This window comes from Mus caroli, unplaced genomic scaffold (genome assembly GCF_978045245.1).
Source record: "Mus caroli unplaced genomic scaffold, Mus_caroli_1 scaffold_20, whole genome shotgun sequence".
In the NCBI taxonomy this organism is placed as follows: domain Eukaryota; kingdom Metazoa; phylum Chordata; class Mammalia; order Rodentia; family Muridae; genus Mus; species Mus caroli.
Window position 1 is genome coordinate 16,148,179 of NW_028227275.1, and position 23,609 is coordinate 16,171,787.

General features: G+C 50.8%; 1 protein-coding gene across 2 annotated transcripts; it reads right to left on the bottom strand.

Moving 5' to 3' along the window:
* Nucleotides 1-271: 271 nt before the first annotated feature.
* Tlx1 (T cell leukemia homeobox 1) lies at nucleotides 272-5,468 on the bottom strand. 2 transcript variants are annotated; one of them, XM_021152403.2, is made up of 3 exons: nucleotides 4,892-5,468; nucleotides 2,664-2,865; nucleotides 272-494 (listed from the first exon to the last, which is right to left on the bottom strand). In XM_021152403.2, exons 1-3 carry the CDS (start codon nucleotides 5,466-5,468, stop codon nucleotides 272-274), a joined length of 1,002 nt encoding a protein of 333 aa, XP_021008062.1. The 2 variants fall into 2 exon arrangements, with proteins under 2 accessions (XP_021008062.1, XP_085690169.1); XM_085834043.1 differs by having other exon boundaries at nucleotides 2,664-2,901.
* Nucleotides 5,469-23,609: the final 18,141 nt, after the last annotated feature.

Consider the following 23,609-nt stretch of genomic DNA (forward strand, 5'->3'; position numbering starts at 1 on the left):
CCCATGTTAAAAATCAGTAAATTTTATGAAATAGAGGAAAACAGAGGATTCTGAACTGTTCCAGAGTGAGGGCAGGATCACACAGGCTTCTGGGAAGATGTCTCTGCCTGTATCCCCAGCCCTCTTCCACCGAAGACAGGAAGTGTCCGCAGGGGAGTGGAGGCGGTGCTTGGGAGCCTTGCTGAGAAGCCCCCATTTCCCTCCTGCGTGCAGTCAGAAAGGGTGTCGAGAGTTCTGGTTCTCCGGAAAGTCCTCAACGGGCCTTGGGTCCTCACTCGCAGGCCGAAGCCACGGACGTGACGCTGGTGATTTTGGTGGAGTCGTCGGACCACGGCTGCAGGTTCTGCAGGGCGAAGAGCGAGGAGTTGTGCACGCACAGTGGGTCTGCAGGCAGCGGCTGGGCCAGGCTCTTCTGGAAGGCTTCCTGCTGCAGCTGCAGGAGGATGCGGTTCGCCTGCTGCCTCTCGGCCTCACGTTCCTCTGCTGTCTGTCGCCTGCGTGGGGAACAAGCAATTACTAGCCAGGACTCTAACCCTCTTCCCGCGCCTGCGCAGGCCCAGGAGCAAGCTCCCAGGAGACAGTCCCTTAGGCACCCCTCAGCTCTTTATGGCCCCATTAAGGCACTCTCCACTCTTGGGGGTCCTGACAAAAACATTGGAAACCCCAAAAATGGATGGAGCAGAAATGTCCCAGAGGAGCAATGAAAAAGCCCAACGGATCGAAACTCCTGGGCCTCCCCATTAAGTCACGTAGCCTACACTCTCAAGGGCACACCATGGATAAACTGGTCTATCCCAAGACCAGATGCTATCCCAAGCCTGAAAGGCCCCAAAGACTTGCCTCTTTTTTTCTCACCTCCAGCCTGGCCCAGGCCTCAGACCTCTGGTGCCAAACCCAGTGCCCCTAGGCTCTCTCCGGACCCACCAGCTTCCTCCCAGGCGGTCTAGAGAGGCGGTGACTCACTTATTCCATTTAATGCCGCCCCTCCACCCTGTCAACTGAGATCAAACGTCTGTCTCTAAGGTGGACAGACCTAATGGGAGTCCCCGGGGCCTCCAGAAGCAATTTGTAGGCGATCGATGAAACCGCTTGAAGCTCACGGCTCTTCCCGGGGCGAGGCGGACGCCCGCCTGTTCTCACAGCGCCTTTCTGACTTTTCCTTGTCTTTCTCTCTCTCTCACCTTCCCTGTCTCCCTGAATTTTAAACTACCCAAATGTTTTCCTCCATGCTTTGTTTTACCCCATTTTTTTCTTCACCCCTTCCTTTCCTCTGAATTAGGGGAATTTGTTCGAAGTGAAAAATCACGTTTTAAGTGATCAGATACCTTCCTTCACACACAGATTTCTGGCTGCTTTCATTTCTCCCGCACCCCTCGCCCCACCTTTAAAAATATTTATTATTATTTTCTTCTAAAATGAACCATCTTTGTCCCTTCCCTTTGTGTTAAGTTCCCCTCCTCGCCTGTGGCTGGCTTTCTAAGCACCCCCCCCTTCCACCGTCGAAAGCTCGGGGGTACCAGCCACCCTCTGAAACTAGCCCAGCTCTTCCTTTAACTAGCTTTCCAAAGGGCTGAAACCACGTTCCCCACCCCTTCCCCAGCCACAGGAATGTTGGTGGGGGACAGAGGAGTAGCAGGGCCCGGGCTTCCTTTGTGGCCTCGAAGGCGGAATCTCGGGCAGATTCCTCGCCTTCATTCAGAAAAAGAGGAAACTCCAATTCCTTCCTCCCGCTCTAGGCCCGCCCGGAGCGGCGCCGCCGATTTTTGTTCCGACTCTTGCCACAGCACCTCCCCAGGGTCTGAGCTCAGAGAATCCCCAGAGCAAAGGGAGAATCAGAGGAGTGTGGAAAGGCTCAGGGGTGCACGGAGCTCAGGGAATAAAGCTGCTTAGGGTGTGTGGTGGTCTAATATTCGTAGTAATTGGGGGAAAAGGTGAGCAGAAGATGAGGAAGGCCGAGGTGTATGCATTGGGGGGTGGGGGGGGGTGATAAAAGAAAACGAGAGCGTGGTGAGCGATGTCGTTGGTGGATGACAGAAGGAAAATGTCTCTTTCTTCCTCCCTCACACCCATCTGCTCCTAATTGATCCTCCCCCTTTCAGTGGGACCCGAGAATCCCCGCCACAGCCGGCGCGGATTGATTTTCCCCTTCTAGGATGGGGGACGACTGCGCAGAGCTCAAGCGCCTGGGGAGGAAGCAGTAAGTAGCGGCAGCCGGCGGTCCCGGGCCCCAGACGCTCGGCGGAGAGTCCGGCTGGAGCGCGGAGACCTGGCGCGGCTGCCTCTGTCTGCACCGCTCAGGGTCAGGGGAGGTTCCACCCGGTAAAGGCAGGCTGGGCAATCAAAAGCCCCTAAAGGACTCCCTGAGTATTGAAGTCCAGATCGCATAGACTGGTTTATAGGCCCATTTGCCTCAGCGGCAGAGACGAGCAGCGTCTACCCAGGGTAGACAGTGCTGTCCTGAAAGCCCTGAAGCGTCTCTTAAAACACAGGAAGGATTCTCCAGCCCCACCAGGCTACTGCCCTTCGTTGTTTGTGGTCTCCAGTGACTGTAGGCGCTCACTCGTCTAAACCGATCGGAAACCAGCAAGCAGAGGGAGTGCGTGCAACCCGAGAGAGGCAGAGGAGGCCCGCTCCGCCGCCACCGGTCCGCCCCGTGAGCTCACCTCCATTTCGTCCTCCGGTTCTGGAACCAGGTTTTTACTTGCGCATCGGTCATTTTGAGCGCCTTGGCCAGAGCAGCGCGCTCCGCCGAAGCCAAGTACTTCTGGCGGTGGAAGCGCTTTTCCAGCTCACAGATCTGCAGGCGCGTGAAGGATGTGCGCGGCTTCTTCTTCTTAGGGGGCGTCCGGTTCTGATAGGGGTGACCTATACGGCGTGTTACAGTGAAGGGTGAGAGGGCCACTGGAGCGGGAGACAGACAGACGGCAGAGGCAAGCGGCAGAGCGTCAGGAGGCGTCCCAGGCCCGACACCCCGCGAGTCAGAGCGCACTGGCTGTACCCCCTAAAAGCAAGGCAGTCATCCACCCGGCAACCGTCCACCTCCAGCCCAGGATCGCAAAGGGCTCCCTCCTGCCCGCCAGGCTGATGGCTCCCCTAGCTGCCACTTAGGAAATCTCCCTAGCCCCAGGCTTCAGAGACCCCATCCGCTTCCCCTTTGACTCCCCTCTCCCTTACCTAGGGACAGCAAAGCATTTCTCCCCCTCAGTCTCAGCCACTAAACTTAAAAGGGCCACCCCTTAAAGTATGAGGCCCAGGGTGATCAGAGTTCCAGGCCGTAGGGCCTGTTCTGGTCTCAGTCACAGCCTCCCCATCATACAGCAGATATAGCTACAAACTTCCAGATCTGTACTCCAACAGAAGAGAATGCACACCTAGACAAGCAACAGGACACGGGGCAACACAGGACTACAGCCACAGCCACACACTCTCAGAACCTCCTTCAGGCCTGACTATGACTCCCCAGAGTAGGCCTGTGCTGATATCTTTTGTATAGTACACACACACACACACACACACACACACACACACTCAACAGTGGGCTCATAGTGTGGGTTAAAGTCAGTCATCAACACTGACCTGGCCTTAAGTAGGGGAGAGAGATAGGCTCTGGGTCCCCTACCTCCCTCAACAAGAGGACTTAGGTTGTATTACTAAACCCCCTTGACAAGAGTCCTTCCTCCACAGTGAACACAGAGACTCCTTCCCATTTCTGCTGTGGCCCCAAAGTTTGGTTAGGGCCCCTAGGGACAGTCTCTCTGCCTGTGCTGTCTATAACAGAAGCAGAGGGGCCTAGGGTAACTTTGGGTAGCCAGGACAGGTTTAGTTGCTGTAGACTGTTCTTTTCATTACACACACACACACACACACACACACACACACACACTTCACAGTTAAGGCATGAAGCCTGCTTCGGGAGTCCCAGCCACAAGCAGCAGCCTAAACCTACTACCTCCCCTCTCTAAGGCCCAAACAGCTAACTGGGGCCCAATTCCTAACAGCTGTGTGCCCATGGGTCCTGAACCTTCCTGAGGCAGCTCAAGGTCTAAGGATCCAAGGACAACTAAAGGCAGCCAGCGGGAAGTGAGCACCGAGGAAGAGGGTACTCCAGAGCTAGGGCAGAGAGAGCTGGGGCTAGCGGAGGGAGGTGCAGAGAGCAAGGCCCCGCTGGGCCAACGAGTGTGTCCTCCTCTCCCAGAGCTGTCCTCCAGCCAACCCTCTGGTCAGGTGGGTGCATTATTTACCACCCTCCAAACAAGAGAGCCGACCCCTGGGAGGGATACCGAGGATGAAAACGAAAATTGTCCCAGCCTTGTGCTGCCACTGACTCTGAAGGCCCTGCTCCTTCACCCGGGCTTGGGGCCTTTGCGGATCTGCAGCGACCCGCACCACAACTCAGAGCACGTGTGTGTGTGTGTGTGTGTGTGTGTGTGTGTGTGTGTGTGTGTGTAGTAGGGGACGAGAGGTAGGAGAACCTTTTCTTGTGTCTAATTCTGGGGCTCTTGGCCTCCGTCAGGAAACAGCAGCCAGGACAGAAAAAAAAAAAATTTTTTTTTTTTTCTCTCACACGGGCATGCAAAGCCTAGACTGCTGACAGAAGATGGTCCTGAATCTACAATCCTCTACCTGACTGGGCCCTGAGATCCCTAGAGGGGACCAAGCTTTGCTTCCACGAATGGGGTCCTAGAGGAGAGACAGAAGAACCCAGGCTGCAAGAACTCTTGGAGCGATTCTGAGCACATAGAATCCTGGAGGCAGCTGAACTTAGGAAACGCACGGAGAGGCGCTATGCGACCTGGCGCTCAGAAAGAGCTTCAAGGAGCCATCAAGCAGGGTAGTGGGTAGCACAGAGACCGAGCCACGGCCAGGCGGGACGCGCGCGGGCCGGACTCACCTGTGAACCTGTCCTTTGTGTATCTGCGGTTACTCTCCATCCAGGGGAAGGTGAGGCCGGTGAGGTTGTTGACACCCGGCACCGCAGGCACAGAGGGCACTGTAGGCAAGCCGGTGGCCAGGGGCTGGGGATGGGCCACAGCTCCAGCTAGCGGCCTATGCGCGGGCACCCGGATCACCCCTGCAGCGCTCAGCGCCCCGGCGCCACCGGCACCCCCGCCACCGCCGCCGCCGCCCGGACCAGGGCCGCCCGCCAAGGCCATGTTCACGTTGTAGGAGCCGGGCAGTGGGCCCATGCTGCAGGCACCGCCGCCGCCGCCCGCCGGACCACCGGGACCACCTGGGCCACCCGCGCCGTAAGCGCCAGTGCCCCCGGCCCCCGCCCCAGCGGCGGAACCCCCGCCGCCGTAAGTGTAGGCGCCTCCAACCAAACAGCCAAGGCCGTAGTCTCCGTCCTGGAGGCGCGAAGCGGGCCCCATGCAGCCGCCCTGGTCCGGGCTGTTGAGGATCTGGTCGATGCCGAAGCTGATGGGCTCCGCGTGGCCCGGGTGGAGATGGTGCGGACCCAGGTGCTCCATGCTGGCCCCGGCCCCACGCGGGGGGCCGGGCGCGGGCGCTCGCTGCTGCGCTGGACTACCCCGGCAGCGAGTCGGAGCGCGGAGGCAATCGCCACTCCAGGCTGCGCTGAGACTTGAAGGCGAAGTGCGCAGAAGGGCCAAAGTAGGGGGGAGGGGAAGGAGAGAGGGGGAGCTGTATTCTTCCCCTCTCCGGCTTCTCCTTCCCTTCTCCGGCTGCTCGCTCGCTGTTGACTCTGGGACATCAATCACCGGGCGAAAAAGCCCTGAGCGAGCGAGCCTAGCTGTTTCGGCCGGGTCTCTCCATTGGCTGTTCGTGGAGAGGAGCGGGGTGAATGACAGCGCGGGGGAGGGGTTGGGAGTGGGGGGGAGAAGGAGGCCAGGAGCCCAGACAGATGCCGGAGCCAGAGACAGAGGGACGGAGATCAGAGCTCTGAGTAGTTCCAGTGAAGAGAAAGGAGGAGAGCTACAGAGAGAGGTTTAAATGAGAAAGAGAAAGATCAGGAAGCAACCATTCCCAAAGACGAACAGACAGACGGACCAAAGGAGAGGGAAATCAGAACCTTTCCCAGACCTGGTAGGACCCACCCCCTCACTTTGAACAGGGCCGAAGGAGTCCAGCCCACTAGGCCCCTGGGGACAGGTGTCCTGCCCAACTGGAGAATCTCCCCAAGGGCTGAGCTGGGAAACACCTGTCACTCAACCAGGAGATTTACTGCAACTTCAAGTCCAGCTTGTTAGAAAGTAGAAGACTGTCTACTCCCCAGGTATGGAGCCCGGGCCCCGAGGCAGGACGGTGAGTTCAGGCTTGTCCTTTAAAACAGGTCCTATGAAGAGCTGGCTATATATTGTTATAAAAATTAGCAGCCACTCCAACTCAGTCTCTTTAGAGAATTTAAGGAAACGAAAGTCAATCCTGAAAAGCAGTCACAAGCCAAAGGATTACTTTGGGGCTTGGGCGAGGGTGCCCGTTCCTCAAGGTACCCCTTTCCTTTTGAGTAAACAGATGCTCGCAGAAGCAATTCCTACGGACCCGACCCAAGTGAATGGCTCTGGGTTTGTGAGAGAAAGGACTTAGTTCTTTACTTTTAGAATATTTGGAGGGAAGCCTTGGGTCTTAAGGCTGTGGGGGCTGGGGCTGCTTGGGACGAGTATCAGGGAAGTGCGTCCAGGACAAATTTAGGCCTTTTCAAAGTTATGCCTGTGGCTGCCTGGCTGAGAGCCCAAGAGAAAAGAAGGAAACTCCCTTCTTTTGCTTCCTCTCTTTTCCCTCTCCAGTCGGGAAAGGTCTGCTCCCTCCTAGGAGCCAAGTTCTAGAAAAAAAAAAAAAAAAAAAAAGCATAGGTTATGAATTCTGATCTATTTCAGGTCCATTCCGTGCTGAACCTTCTGGGAGGTCTCTAACAGGCAAAACGCTGGTATGTCAACGCCTCACTCTTCAGCAAGTCTCAGTGGAATCTATTTGTTTTGGCCACTGTCTGACACTGTCACTTGAAGGGCCTTCCTCAGAGACAGGAAATGTCATATATATATATATATATATATATATATATATATATATATATGCGATGTTATATGTGCATATGTATGAGATAGATAGATAGATAGATAGATAGATAGATAGATAGATAGATAATGTGTGTTCCCCTCCTAAAACGGCCCCACCAAATCAAACATGCTCATCTTGAGTGACTAATAAATTAATGGAGACTTGACTTGCCCAACAAATATTTGTGTACTTAAAATGTACCTGGTACTTTCTAGGTACTGGGGAGACAGCCAAGTGTCTTGACCTCAGACCTATGTCCGATACAGACAATAAACAAAGAAAGAAGGATAAGCCAGAAGTCAGTATTATGGCTAACTATAGAAACTCAGAACTCAGTAGCATCTCTCTCAGATAAATACTCTCCCTACCTTCAGCCAGGAGAGCAAACGCTCATTCAAGAAGATAGAAAGCATGATGCAGGTAGTTGTTCTCAACTCTTTTTTTTGTTTTGTTTTGTTTTGTTTTGTTTTGTTTTGTTTTGTTTTGTTTTGTTTTGTTTTTCAAGACAGGGTTTCTCTGTATAGCCCTGGCTGTCCTGAAACTCACTTTGTAGACCAGGCTGGCCTCATACTCAAAAATCCCCTTGCCTCTGCCTCCCGAGTGCTGGCACTGCCCCCAGGTAGTTGTTCTCAAACACTAAGCAAGACCAGGAGAGCAGAGCTCCAGCCTGATGCCAGGCTCTTGTTCCTCACTCGGCCTCCTCTATACCTGACTTACTTGAGAAGTTCTCTGAACCTGATGAGCCTTTTCTGCCCTTTATCTTGAAAGATCTAGAACAGAAAGCAGCATGGGCCTTTACTCTGTGTCAGATACCACATCCCACACTCCTTTGAGACCCATAACAACCCTAAGAAGCTGATGGATATGGCCTGATATTTTTACCAAATAAAGCTGAGTGAATGAAAGCACAGACCGTTCCATTTGTCCATCAACTGATGGACACATAAAATATGGCCTGTCCACGAAATGGAACACTATTCCACCTTAAGAGGGAAGTGTCTGCTTACTCACACCACAACCTGGGAAATAGTATGCTAAGTGAGAGAAGCCAGGCGCAAAGGCATTAGATAGATCATTTAGGTAAACTGGCCAAGACAGAGAACTCCATAGGACAGAACGGTAGACTTGTGGTTGCTAGGACTAGAGGAAGAGGGGAAGGGACTGCTCCTGGGTACAGAGTTTCTTTTTTAGAAACCATTAAAATTTCTCTGCAGTTAGGTAGTGGTGCTAGCTGCAAAACTCCATGCATATTCTGAAAGCCAGGGACTTGTGCACCTTAAGTTTGAAAGTATGAAATGTGAATTACATATCATCTAAAAACGTTCAGATGTATGTATTTTATGTGCACAGAGTGCCTTGCCTGTATGTGTACCATGTGCACGTCTGGTACTCGCAGAGGCCAGAAGAGGGCATCTGATTCCCTGGAACTGGAGCTCTGGCTGGTTATGAGCTACCGTGTGGGCTCTGGAAACTGAATCCTGGTCTTCTGCAAAAGCTCTAAGCTCTCTCAACCACCGCTGAGCCAACTCCCCCAGCCTCCCGTATGCCATTTTAAATAAAAGACAAATCTGTTCAAAGTTCCACAGGCAGAAGAGGATTGCACTGGGAACTCAACACCTAAAACTTCTTCTATTTGCAGCTGAAAACCATGGCAGTGGGCCCTGCTTGTAGCATCCTTGAGGCTGGGGACCAGTGGTCCTGCATCTGTTAGTCTAACCACAGTCCTGCCACATTAGACCTGGGTTTGTTTTTACTTTTTGTTTGTTTTGTAGCTTTCTTCAGAGCTACATCTTTCGCCACACGAGGCCCTTGCCTGAAACCATGTCAGTCCTCCCCACCCTTCCCTCTCCCCCTCCCACCAGTGCTGTACTTCTGTAGTGTTACACACTTTTCTTACCCTGCTTCTCCCAGCTCCTGACACCTGCTGGTCCACCTCTCAAACTCTTCAGATGTAGCCCCGGCTGTCCAGGGTAGCTGAGAGGACACTTCCCCATGCTGGCCCAGGCTAAGGTTGGCAGAGGTCACAACAACCCACTGAGATTGCGTGGTTAGCAAAAATCCCACAGCCAAGGAGTGCCTTGGCTTCTTCCCACTCTCCCAACCTTTCTGTTTTCTGAGTCAATTTATATCCCAATCCAGTCTGCAAGGCTGGAGTTCTGCAAGTCCAGTATGCTTGCTGGTGCTTGTCCCAGGGTAGCTGGGACGGTCCCGTGCTTTGCTTGCATCTCAGTCTCTAGCTAGAAAGATGAGACCAGAAGATCTGGATTTGGTGAGCTCAGCCCCCTCCCCCCAACCCCCTTCTCCCTTCTCCTCCCAGTACACAGTTCATTTGGTGCTCCATCTGTGTTTCTGGAGCCCTTTTCATTTTCTCTCGACTTACTGAGTAGCCCTGTTTGGGGAGTGGAGGGAGGGAGAGGGAGCAGCACTTAGGGGTCATCTGAGATGGCTCAGGTGCCCTTGACCACAGCAGTGAGCATTCCATCAATTCCTCACAATTCTGTGATGCCACCTTTGTCATCCATCCTGAGCAAACCCAGGCACTGCATGCTGGGAAGAGGCGGACTGAACATCAGCACTGCTTTCAGCTCCGCTTGTCACAGGGTACTCCCTCCTGATAAGCTTGATCCCTGCCTTGCACTTAGGCTAGGTGAGTTTCAGACCCTGCTCTCTCTAGTCCTCTTGAGGCCACCTGGCAACCACGCCCCGCCCCGCCTCCTCAGTACAACCTCTCTCTAGCCTGCAAAATAAATTAAAAGGGGGGAGCAGCTGCAACTGAGGCTGGGTGAGGAGGTAGAGAAACTGGAGTCCCCAGAGGGAGTCCTCTTTGGATCCCACACAGCTTCCTCTGGGAGAGACCCCAGGGGCAGGGGTTGTCCTTCAGCTCAGGGGTGTGTGGTGACTTAATTACTTTGTGTTTGTGGGAAAGTTGGATGAGAAAGTTCAATAGTGAGTGCTGGGCAGGGTGTGCTGATGTCCTGGGCGTGTCTTTAAGGGGCAATTTTGAGTGTTTTCTTGGGCGTGAATATTTATTGTATGTGAAGGGTCAGGCACTGGGTCACATCTGAATGGTATCGCCTCAAGGGAAGCACTGGCAAGATTGTTGGAAGAGGAAGAGGGGTTTTGAGTTGTTTCTGCAGTGGTCACCTGGGGAGGTGTGCAACAGTGAGTGTGTAAGCAAGTGGTGTGCTCATGGGTGCATGTGTGTGCATGAATGAGTGCGGTGATGATGTCAAGTCTGGTATCTATGGGAAAGGAGTCCTTTTTGTCCCCCCTACTCTAAGTGTCAGGGAAATGGCCACATGTGGGCCTGAGGTGGGCCAGAGGGAGGAAGACCCATGCCTAACAGGAATTCTGCAGAGAAAGTCAGGTGGCTGAGAAGCATGTAAAGGGGGGTATAAGATGGTGAGGCCATTGTCATCAAGGTCAGCAAGGTAGAGAAGTCCCCTCTGTCTCAGCAAAGGGACCAGGAAAGATTTCCTTCCAGCAGACAGGAGCTGTAAGTGATGTGGGGACTCAGAGACACAGAGACGGGCAGGGCACTGTGGCCTGTGGTAGGTTTGAGTGGGTGGCAGTCTCTAGTACCTAGATTAGAAAAGAAGAGCATGAACAGGGCAGAGTGCTCCAGCCAGTGCTCCAGCTGTAATACAGTGATTCATTCTTAGCTTTGGGGTATGGGTTCCAGGCTCACCCCACAAACCCCCACACAATCCTAAAATGAGAGATTATCAGCCTGTCTAGTATAATGGATTGGCACACAGTTTCCCATCAGAGGAGGGACACTGACCTGGCAGAGGACAAAGGGATGGGGAACAGACAGACACCTCACTGGTCACTGAGTCACACCCCAGTTGTCACCTGAGATTAGGTGACAGTTTTCTTTTCCCACTAGGTCTATCAAATCTGGGCAGGTAGGTGTTTTTGAGAGATAGTGTTCTTTCTTGGTACCCCATTCACCCTGGGATAAATCTAACTAAAACCTCCTGCCTTTCTCTGACAAATTTCTTCCCAAAAGAACTGTGCAAAAAAATACTTTGGATATCTGTGATTCTAAGTCTCCTCCCAACATGCCTGAGTGCCAGAAAGAATAGGAATGTGTGTGGTCTGAGAAAAATACTCAGGACAGAACAGACTCCCTTGGCTCTGCTGTCCTCGGAGAGCCTTCTATGCAAGAGTTCAGCTTGCCACCATTGAACCCAGAAGGGCAATTCAGCCTAGAATGCAAGATCAAATCTCCCATTCTTAGCATCCACTCTATTGGCAGTGTAATTCTGAAGGGTGTCTATGCAGTGCATCAGAGAGCATCTGGGGCCTGGACCCCAAGATAAGATGTAAAAGAAGAGGAAGGATCCTTAGAGAGCACCAGCCAGGTCCTGGCACCCCACCCGGACTCCCAGGACCAGTATCAGCCCGATCTATTCCCTAGTAAGCTTCCTTTGTGTACCTCAAAGGTGAAACTTCTCAGCAAGGGCTGAGCAAGTTTTCACAGGGATTCACAACCGTAGTCTGCTCTACAGTATCACAGATTCCTCACCGTCTTCAGATCTGAGAGTTGACCACTTGTGTGCCACAGCTGGCCAGCTGAGGGGAGAGTAGATTGAGTCGTGGGAGGCTGAGTGTCCCCTAAAGGTCCACTGTGTGGACAGGTCTAATGGTCGGCATACCACGCCACAGGATTTGGAGGTTGGAAGCCATGGCTGACTGCAGAGCTGAGAGTCTGTGCTTGGAGTGGAAAACTGGGAACGCTGGCCAGGACCCACCCACTGCAGCAGGAGAGGGGTGGAGGTTGGTACATCCAAGAAGCAGACTCCAGTATAAGAGCCAAGCTGAGATTTTTTAAATCAACACTGTAAGCTCCTTCTCTAGAAGAGAAGTACTGGACTTGGTGACCGGGTAATGACTTAGCCCAGAAGTCTTAGCGGCTGGCAGCTGCTACTGGGAGTTAGTTGGTGGGGTAACATGTTCCACCGTGTCTGACTGCGCAGGCAACCACAGTATATACACAAATGGAGAAACAGATCGGATTCTACCCTACATGCAGACACACACAGACCCTCTCTCACCCCCACACAAGTGTATAGGCCAACCTCCCAGTGTGAACATCCCAGACCCCACAAAGATTATGGTGCTAGCCAGGCTAACCTGAAATTCATAGTAGTTCTCCTACCTCGGCATCCCAAGTGCTGGGATTACAGACCTGAGCCACTACTTGAGATTCGTTTTGCTCTTGGTCCATACACGGGTGCCTGCAGATGCACTCTTCAGTTCAGACCAGAACAAAATTAAACTAACCCCCTTCTCCAGCAGCATCGCCCTGTGCACTCGGGTCACCGCAGTTGGGCACGCGGGATGGTGGACGCAAACAGCAGCACCCCTACAGACCTACAGGTACCCGCAGTTCCACAGAGACCTTCCAGCTAAGATTCTTAAAAAGCCAAAACGAGCAAACACCCCCACCCTTCTTGTGCGATCTCAGGTACAAATGGTCACGCTAAACGCAGATAAAATTCTTACTTTCCCAACTTTCCTGGAAGGCCAAGGTCACCCGGGAGAGTCGGGAGGAGGACTGAGGCGGAGCAAGCCGCAGGTGCCAGAAGCCGGGTTGGGGGAACGGAGAGGGAGGGACCGAATCCATATGCATGGGCTCTGAACACAAAGAGCAGCTGCGGGGAGCCGGAGCCCTGCGGGCCCAGAGTTACAAGGAAGCGGCGGCCGCCTAGCTAATTGAATTAGGTCGGCCTGGCCCTGCCACCCGCGCGCCACCGGCGTCCGCTCTGCCACCCGTCCCTGTCCGCCGCAGGCGCTCATAGGGTACCGAGGGACCGATTGAGGGAAGGAGGCTCCGCCGCCTGAGCCCCGGCCCGAGGCAGCCTCTCCCCCCGGAAATAATCCTATTGTCCAGTAGGCTGTGTGCAGCACTGGGCGCCCCATCCCCAACTGGACTGCGACTCGGTGATTAATGGTACTGTGGCGAGGGAGCTGACACAGGGAGAGGCCTCAGGCCTCCTTGGCATACACTTCTCTGGGGCTCTCTTTCGTATCCGGGTTCGGTGTCCCTACCTAGGTCTGGAAGATCTAGGGCTTCGGGAGAAGCAGGCAATTTACAGGAGTCTGGACCAGTGGGGTACCCTAATGAGTACTGCTTGTGCAAGCGTGAGGAGGGGCCGGCGCCATGCTCAGCAGTCTGCTAGCTGTACAAGTTCTGTGTGTTCGTTTGAGAGATGTCCTAGGGACCTGGGAGAGGAGGACTCTACTCAAGCAGAAGAGGGAGCAGATCGGAACACAAGATCTCAGGATCAGCAGAAAGTCAGGCACCTTGGACTCTCTACGAGATCTTGGCGAGAGGACCCTACTCAAGCAGAAGGGGGCTCCACACTAGTCCAACACCAAGATTCTGAACTAAGCCCAGAAAGACTCTGAGGCCCAGAAAGTTTCTGCCTCTATCCGCAGCACAGACTTCTCCCAGCATCTCCCTATGTCTCACCAGCAAGCAACTGACGGGTGTTCCCCCACTTCTTCTTAGCCCTCTTTTTAAAATTGGTGACAGGAACTCCCCCATTTGTCTGTCTGTCAGTCTGTCTGTTTGTCTGTCTTTCTGTCTGTCTGTGTTTGCTTGTTTGCTTGAGTTGCTCTGCTTTCCAGCCTATGGAACCCTCTGAATCAGAGCTATGGGACTATTTTCATGCAAACCGCTCTTTGTGGTTGAGATCTCAGAGTCCTCTAAACCCAAGGGGTGGCGATCTCACCCCCACCCCTGCCCTCCTGCCAAGATGTGATTGGGAAGCAATGCCTCTATTTTAGGTGGCCTAACACACTAGGAGCAGAGAGCATGTCTGTGTGTCTGTCCTGTTCCTAAACTCCAAATGCCTGTGTGCCAACCACAGCCCCTGTTTGTTCCCCCACAAACTCTCATCTGCAAGCGCTCTTGATACTAGCAAGAGAAAGTCAGTCCCCTGGCTGGTGACCCCCCACAAGAGCAGCGGAGAGAACTATACTCAGGTGGGATGGGTACAAGTTTCTGTAGAGAAGGGAGGCTGGAGAAGATGTTCTTTGAGAAGTGTCCTAGGCAGTTTGGAGGGGATACCCGCAGGATGGGAGATGGCTACCACCCAGGGTTCCCGAACTGCAGTAAGCTTTGAAGATCATCCCAGTGGCCAAAACTATTCTGCAAACAAGCCCCAGGCCCCTGCTTCCCACTATCATCCCTCTCACCGCCTGCTATGGCCCACTCCTCTCAGCTCGGCTGGGGTTTTTCCCCATGCTTTGCAACAAAGTTCAAATCCTCTTCTCCCTTCCCTGTTCAGCTGAAGTACACTCACCTCTGGAGAGAGGGAAATCTGGAATGGAGGGAGAGGGAAAACTCTAACCCTGTGCCCAACAAAAAACCGTGAAACATCTGAAAGCTTTGCACTTGGTGGTGCCAAGAACCCAAACCAGGAGTTAGGCACTGTGGGAAAAATGACCACTGCTTCTCCCTGTGCCCCCAGACTGCTACCCAAGCTCATAGGAAGGTTGAGAAGAAAGCCCTGGGCTGGCAGCCAGTAGGCAGGGCCACTCGGAGCCCACCAGATACCAACTGCTCAGGCCGGGCCTGGCAAACCCCTGGCCAGGTCTCCTCAGGTCACATGGTATTTCCCGGGATTTTTACTGCAGAGCCGAGATGAACAGTGACATCCCCTCTTCCCTTTCATAAATATTGCATCCTCCCAATGCAATTACAGGAGACTGAACGGCATGAGCATTTACTAAATGAGATTATGGGGTGATGCTAATGCAGTTTATGTCTGCGCTCTGACACCAGACAAACTCCCTATTAATAACCCTTCAATGAGGTGCAGGGCTCCAGTTGTAGAGCCCGAAGTTCTAAGACTCACTGAAGTCCACACCATTACTGTCTCTTACCATGGGCTTGGAGGACCTGTGATCTCTCCCAGGACACCTGGGCATCTGGCTCTCCAGGTCACTTGCTTCCAGTCTAGACCCCTTCTAGGAAGCAGCCCCTTGAAAGAGAGAAGCTGTCCTTGTATCTATTTCTATGTCCTTCAGCCCTAGCTGGCACTCTCCTCTCTCCAGTCCCCACAGACTTAAAAGCACATCTTTCCTCTCTAGAAGGGTATGCAGGACAAACCTTTCTTGCTTTAGTGATTGCATTTAGTAATCTCCACCACCCACAGAAGAGAAGCCAAAGCCTGTGCCCTTCTATTCAAGGTCCTTAACTTAGATTTTTGTGCCCCAATTGGGTGTCCACTACCCATGATACATCCTATTGAGCACTCACACCTTTTGCCTCCATTCCTTGCATGGGAAGCCCTCACAACCCCACTTCCACTAAATAGAAAATGCCTACTGCTTCACAAGCCAGTTCAGAGTCTTGCCTCCCTAACCCTCTCCAGGTATCATTCGTGAGTCTTATTGTAGGTACTCAACAGCACACAGGTTTTTAAAAGGACCTCTTTTGAGGGGTCCTGGGTTTGAAGTTACAGGGGCATGAGTTGGAATCCCAGCCATTGCTTTTCATAAGTGAGCTCCTCGGGTCTGTGCTTGTCTGGTTTGTCAAAGAGCCATAACATCAAGAACCAATGGGAAAAGGTTTGTAACACAGTGAGCTCCCTGCTCCACTGTGTGCCTCTCAGTATGGCCAAATTTCTCATTATTGCGCAGATGTCTATGCAAAACATTGGCCATCCCTACACGTCTGAGAACCTTTGAGAATAAACGCAGAACAGCCCTCAGACATAGCCTCTATAGAGCTTCATGGAAAAACGTGAGGTTGCAGAGAGAGGATACATTCAGAGAGGACATCGGCACTTCTCCAGGTCTCAGGTATTGCCCTGGTGAAGGCTGGATGTTAATCCAACCCCACAGTCTTCTTGGCCTTCAATTAACAGAACTTCTCTGCCTAAGGACCCTTGTAGTGAGGCACTAGGAAGGGACTGGGAACGTGCAGTCTCAGCAAAAATTGCTGCCCTCCCAAGAGCTCCCTGCTCTTTTCTTCTGTGCAGCCCTCTGAAGTCAGCGAAACCTTCAAACCTTGGAAACCTTTGAGCAGCTTCTGGGAGGGAAAAAAAAAAAAAGATAATGAGGCAAAAGTGAGAGACACTGGCAAGAAAGCCAGGAGCCTTCCGGAGCCCAAAAGACCAATGGCAAACTCCCTTCCATCCAGACAGGTCATAGGGTTGCTAGGACCATCTGGGACCACCATCACTGAATGGAAGAACACGGGATACTTTTACCCAATTCCTTGCTCTTAGAATTGGGGTGAGATCCCACCAGTCAGCCCCAACCCCTACCTACTGATCCTATACTGGGCTGCAGCAGGTTCTGTTGACTGCCACACACCAATGCGAGTCTGTGAGTGTTTCTGGCTTGCATACCTCTTAGTTACCAAACATCAGACCTGACTCTCTTTTATATTTCTCTTTCCACTCCACCTCACCTGTCCAGTTCCTCTTCCAAGTCTTTTCTTGATGTTCCAGGTTTAGGAAACCTTTCTAATCATCTTCTCATCCAATGTCTACATAGATGCACATTTATACACAAACTTGCAGGGTCAGATACATGCCTCACTCCCAAAGTGAACACATAAACTCTTCTTTTTTTTTCTCTTTACTTTATACATTTTTTGTGGTACTAAGGGTTGCACAGTGTAGGCATGTACTCTGTCAACTGGGTTACATTCCCCAGCCCATGCAAATGTACATGTATATTGTATATGTCTCCCACAAAAGCATGTATTCAATACACACATGACTACACTAATGTGCATGTGTGTACAAGAGGATGTTCAAACAAACACACACACACACACAAAACAGAGTCAACTGGCCAGTCACAGTTTCTGAAGCCTGTGTTCCCAGATTTGCTAACAATGGGGGAGTGGCTTCTCTTATGCTTGGTGGGAATACATAATATAACATGTGCTCGGGGATTTGGAACTTGTACAGTTGTGTGCTGGGATTGGGAAAAGCCACTCCCCAGCAGGTCCCTGAGCTATGAGTCAGTCATTCCACAGGACCCAAAGAAATAATAGGAAGCACAAAACTGAGCTGAGGGGTGTGGCCTCTTTGTTGGAACCAGAACCTCCACACCACCTGCTTTGGTAAACTAACTGAAGATCCTCTGGCAGGAAGTAGGATCACAGTGGGCAGGTACCAAAGGGGTGTAGACTTTGAGACTGAGTAAAGGAGGAAGCTATTTGGGCCTCTCTCAAGGAGTGGCCCTCAGTTCCAGCAGGTAAATGGAAATGTTAATGCTTTGCACAGTGACCTCGGTGATCGTAGCTCTGATAAAGCCAAGCTGATTGCAGACAGGAAAAGCAGCTGAGCTAAACTAAATGATTTTATCTTCACACTTGTGTGATTTAGAAGAAATTAATCAGGACAAAGAGAAATAGACTAAGGTAAAGAATGGAGCCCTAGGGCACCGGAAAGGGTCCAAGTGTGGATGGAAAGACCAGAGGCGCTAATAATTAATGAACTAACAGATTGAATTCTCCATGTACTTCTTCTCAAGCTGTGTGGTCTTGGGCAACACACTTACCCTCTCTGATACTTAGTTGTGATGGCTGTTCCTGGTTGTCAACTTGATTACATCTGGAATGAACTACAATCCAGAAATGGAGGGCACACCTGTGATACATATCTTGAGGCTGGAAGACATGGGCTTCTGACCTGGATCTTGACATGGGATGACAATTTTGATATAGATTTTGAGGCGGAGTGGCCATGAAAATCTTAGGCCCAAGCAAGGTACTAAGTACATGCCTTTAAGGAGTCAGAGGCAAGCAGGTCTCTGAGTTCAAGGCCAGCTTGGGACACAGCAAGTGCCAAATCCAGGTGTGGTGGTATACACCTTTAATCTGGGCCATACCTTCTGATGGGGGCTACATAAGGACAGAGGAAGAAGGAAGGCCCTCTCTTCTTCACCTGGTCACACTTGCTTGGAACCTTCTTCTTCAGGATTCCAGTTTATGCAGAAGACCAGCTGGAACACCCAGCCTCATGGGACTGGGACTAAGCAACTACTAGATTCTTGAACTTCCCATTCACAGCTGCCCACTGTTGGGTTAGTTGAACTGCAGTCTGTTAGTCATGCCAATAAATTCCCCTAATATAGAGAGACACTCCATAAGTTCTGTGACTCTAGAGAACCCGGACTAATACGTTGGTTTTCTCCTCTGTAACCTCTACCTAATGAAAACATCAATTGACTTTGTATGATTGTGGTAAAGATTAAGAGATGAGGGAGCTGGGGAAATGGCTCAGTTGTCAAGAGAGTACTTGATGTATCTCCAGTTCCAGGGACTCCAACTCCCTCTTCTGACCTCTGCGGGCACCCGTGGCATACATGTGGTACGAATATGTGTAGGCATACACTCATACATAAAATAAAAATAAACCTTAAAAGGAGAGAGAGAGAGAGAGAGAGAGAGAGAGAGAGAGAGAGAGAGAGAGAGAGAGAGAGAGAGAGAGAACACTAAGAATATGTAAAAGTGCCCGGGGCTGGAGAGATGGCTCAGTGGTTAAGAGCACTGACTACTCTTCCGAAGGTCCTGAGTTCAAATCCCAGCAACCACATGGTGGCTCACAACTATCCGTAATGAGATATGATGCCCTCTTCTGATGTGTCTGAAGACAGCTACAGTGTACTTACATATTATAATAATAAATAAATCTTTTTTTTAAAAAGTGCTTAGTCCAATGGCAAGCATGAGTATATACGCTAAAGAAGTAACTGGAAGGTGGGGGTAATGTCTGAAACCCAGGACTTTAGACTTTGTAACTTAGAGTTACAGAAGTGATACAATCACATGTGCTGGGACACTACACTCAGGTCCTGTGCAATCACAGCAAGTGCTCTTGACTGCTGAGCCATCTCCCCTGTCCCTTCATCTCTCTCTCTCTCTCTCTCTCTCTTTTGTTTGTTTTGTTTTGTTTTGTCTTGTTATTTTCCAGACAGGGTTTCTCTGTGTAGCCCTGGCTGTCCTGGAACTCACATTGTAGACCAGACTGGCCTCGAACTCAGAAATCCACCTGCCTCTGCCTCTTTAGTGCTGGGATTAAAGGCGTGCGCCACCACGTCCGGCTTGTCCCCTCATCTCTTAATCTATCATTTGATAGAGGAGAAAACCAACTATCAGAGAGGCTAAATGTGTTAAATCTAAATTTAAAGAAGCTTTAGATTTCCTTCCTTGGGACTGAGGCTGCCGGGACCAAGGCAGAACCAGGAAAAGAAAGGATGCCACAAGCCATACAGTATTCCCCATCCCCAGTCAGGCGATATTGCCCAGAGGTTGAGTTGAATGTCAAAGTGTCCCAAGTTGGCAGCTATGTGACAGCCAGCAAAGTCCTCCACAGTGGCTTCCTCACCTTCAGAGTGGGAATGGGAGTAAAAGGACCTGCCCTTTGAACTTACCATAAAAGGGAAACAAGTTAACATTTATAACCATGAATACCTGTCATGTAATAAGTGCTACAGGAATGGATGCTAGTGGTGGTGCAGGCCTTTAACCCCATCACTCAGGAGGCAGAGACAGGTAGATTTCTGAGTTCGAGGCCAGCCTGGTCTACAGAGTGAGTTCCAGGACAGCCAAGGCTACACAGAGAAACCCTGTCTCAAAAAAAAAAAAAAAAGAAAGAAAGAAAGAAAGAAAAGAAAGAAAAGAAGGAAGGGAGGAAGGGAGGGAGAGAAGGAGGGAGGGAGGGAGGGAGGAAGGAAGGAAGGAAGGAAGGAAGGAAGGAAGGAAGGAAGGAAGGAAGGAAGGAAGGAAGGAAGGAAGGAAAAGAAAAAAGAAATCAGAAGACAGACACCCGGTCCTGGTGCACATCTTTAGTCCCAGCACTCAGGAGACAGAGGCAGGTAGATCTCTCAGAGTTTGAGGTCAGTCTGGGCTACAGAGTTCCAGGATAGCCAGTGCTATACAGACAAACCCTGTCTCAAAAAAACAAAACAAAACCCAAGCCAAACCAAACCCAAACCAGAGACCACAAAGGGCAGCCAGGCTTGCACACAGGTGAGTGACAGAGAATTGCTCCTGAGCCATTCAAACCGGGATGAAGAGATGAAGAGGGCAGCCTGCCTTTGGCTGGGAGGCACTTGCTCTCAGGCTCTTTTTTTTTTTTTTTTTTTGTCACCTCCCACAGGAGGGATTTGTTTGCCTTAGGAACAAACCACTCCTTTAGTCTGCAGGCTGCTCAGGGGATTGTTAGGGGACTGGCAGTATTCTTCTTGCAGCAGCTGCTGGTGGTGGATTGGTCCCATCCTCCCTGAGTTGCATTAAAAAAAAGAATGACATGACATGACACTGTTCATATCCTTTGATCAGATAATCCCACTTTTGGAACTATATCCCAAGGAAATAAAAAAGTAATTGGTACAAAGTATTTTTTTTTTCAGCAGAACTAATCATAATAGCTCAGTCTTGGAAGTTGCCCAGCGACCCAGCATTAAGGAAAGAGTGAAGCCAGCAAAGAGATATGCATGCAAAGTGCTATGCAGCCTCCAAAAAGATGGCATGGAGCTGTTAAACTGACTCGGCAGGTAAAGGTGCCTGCTGTGCTGCCAAGACTGAGGACCAACCAGTGTTCAGTCCTTGGGGCCCACACGATAGAAGGAGAGAATCCATTCCTGAAAGTTGTCTTCTTGTCTCTACATGGATGTGAGTGTGCACGTGCATGCATGCCTGTGCACACCACACTCACAAATAAGTAAAATGGGATAAAAATCTTTTTTTAAAGAATGACAGTTGTGGAGAAGGGGTGCGAAATAGGAGGTATGCATAAATACAGTGCAACGTATAAACTTTAAACCTTGTCAGTCTGGTCTCAGAGTTCAGCTTAGAGTGTGGCATGTGCTTAGTATGTGTAAGGCCATAGGTCCAATCTCCAGCACACACACAAATGAAACATAATCTCCTGAGACAGTTTCATTTATTCTATGCCCGCATCCAGCTTGCTGTGTGGTAGAGGGTGGTCTTTAACTCCTGATCCTCCTCCCTTCATTTCCAACGTTCTGAGGTTATAGGCACACAGCGCTGTGCCCATTTTACACAGTGCTGGAGAGCAGACCCAGGGCTTTTGTGCCTGCTAAACAAGAACTTTACTAACTGACCTACGGCATCAGTCAGAAAACTGCACTTTCTTAACTAACCACATAAGCACAAGTCAAAAGAGACCTTAGCTGGTTTCACTTTATTTCCAGAGTGCTGGTGGGGGGGGGGGGGACTGCGGGGGGGGGGCAAAGCCTTGTGTATTCTAGGCAGGCACTCTATCGTTTGGCTAAATCCCCAGCCCAAAGCTCAAGTCTCCACTTTGATTAAGGATCAAGGGATGCAAAATGATTGATATAAACAGTTGGTGTTCCGGATGTGTGGAGGTTTTTTGTTATTACAAAGATGGGGTCGGGCTGGTGAGATGGCTCAGTGGTTAAGAGCACTGACTGCTCTTCCAAAGGTCCTGAGTTCAAATCCCAGCAACTACATGGTGGCTCACAAACCATCTGTGATGGGGATCCAATGCCCTCTTCTGGTGTGTCTGAAGACAGTTACATTGTCCTTACATATAATAAATAAATAACTCTTAAAAAAAGAGAGAGACAGGGGTCAACAAGATACATAAGGGTGACATTGCAGAGTTCACCTTTGCCTTGGGAGGCATCAGGGGCAAAGGGGGCCCTGATGTTGAAATTCTGGGCAGCAAGCTGTGGCTCTTCACCCCTCTCCGACTTCTGACCTGGCTTCCTAACTTGACTTTTCCTGCCCCTGAACCAGACTCAGATAGCAGATAAAAGCCAGGTTTTAATCCCACCCTACCTAATAACTGACACCCTTGCACCGGTAACTTAGCAACCCCTTTGGGCTATAGTTCTCTCCGTTCTCTTACCTGTAAAGAGTGGGTGACATGGTGTTTTCATACAGAGCTACCATGAAGTTAAATCATGTAAGGCTAATATCTGTCCCAGGGAAACTTCCCAGGAAAAACTGCTTACGTTTTGAGCTGGGGCTGAGGGACCTCTAAGAGGGGAGGCAGAAATAGAGTTTGATTTTCTTGATGTCCGTGTCGTCCTTCCTCATCCGTGTCTGGCTTTAAAGTTGAGCCCACCTGCCCTTCCCCTTCATCTCGGCTGACGAGACAAGAGAGACTTGGCCAAGAGGGAGCTTTTGGTATAGACCAAGAATCCTGTGCTGACACACAGGCCTCAGCTGCCTAGATTCCCCTCCCCTCCGTGGGACTCAGCTCTTCCCAAGACTAAGATGAGTCACAATCAGTGAATTCAGGGAAAGTAGGCTTTATGCTTGAGGATGGAGCAGGGCCTGACCCTGGCCCCTTAGCTGCAGGCCACTCCTCAATGGACAGACAAGCACTGAAGCAATGAATGCCCTTACCCCAGGTTTCCTCCCGTAACACTGGGGCTCCTGCCCCAAATCTGCAAGCATAGAGACACGGATGCTTCCTGGAACTCTTCTCTCCCTCTCCCTTCTTTGGGGACAGATGTGGTTGGCGACGTCTTATCATTTTCCCCGGCCTGTCCATCACACAAAAAACCTAAGACCCTCTTTATCTCTTGATGAAGACCATGTGTGTTGCTGTATTTTATTATTATGGTATTGGCATTTTCATTTTCATATTTATTTATTTTGGGGTTTTTCGAGACAGGGTTTCTCAGTGTAGCCCTGGCTGTCCTGGAACTCACTTTGTAGACCAGGCTGGCTTCGAACTCAGAAATCCACCTGCCTCTGCCTCCCAAGTGCTGGGATTAAAGGCGTGCGCCACCACACCTGGCTTATTTATTTATTTTTATTTCACTTTAATTAGGATATACTTAGTGGCCAGAAGAAGTTGTCAGATACCCTTGGCGCCGGGGTTCCATATGTTAGTTATCTGCCATGTGCTAGGAATTGAACCCTGCTCTTCTGGAAAAAGAACCAGTGGTCCTAACTCCTGAGTCAGCACTCCAGCTCTAGATCTATCTTATTTTATGTGCATGAGCGTTTTTCCTGTGTGTTGGTTTTTTGTTGTTGTTGTTTCTTGTTTGTTTGTTTGTTTGTTTGTTTGTTTGTTTGTTTGGGGTAGGGCGGGGATTGAGACCTTGTATAGCCCTGGAACTCATTCTGTAAACTAAGCTGGCTTTGAACTCAGAAATCTGTCTCCCCAGTGAGTGCTGGGATCGAAGGTGCCACCTCTCAGCTTGCCCCTGTGTTTGTATGTGCATCACACTCATACCTACAGATGGTTGTGAGCTACCACGCGGGTTCTGAGAGCCAAACCCAGGTCTTCAGCAAGAACAGCAAGTGCTCTTTACCACTGAGCCATCTCTCTAGCCCAAGAGTTTTCTTTTCTAGGGAACTGGACTAGATTCAAGAACCCAGATGGCTGTTGAACAGAGTGACTGTCAACCCTGTGTGAGGTCACCCAGAAGTCAGTTCTAAAGAAAGGGGATACCTTGAAAAGGGACCACCAGGCCTAACTTCACAGCTGAGCCAGCCCCTCGTGTGTACTGGCAGAGCTGGGAGGTGAATTTCCAAAACTGGTCTCATTCTTTCCCAGTTCCGGTTCCATATTCTCTGCTTTCTCTGTCCCCCACTGCTAAGCTTTACCTTA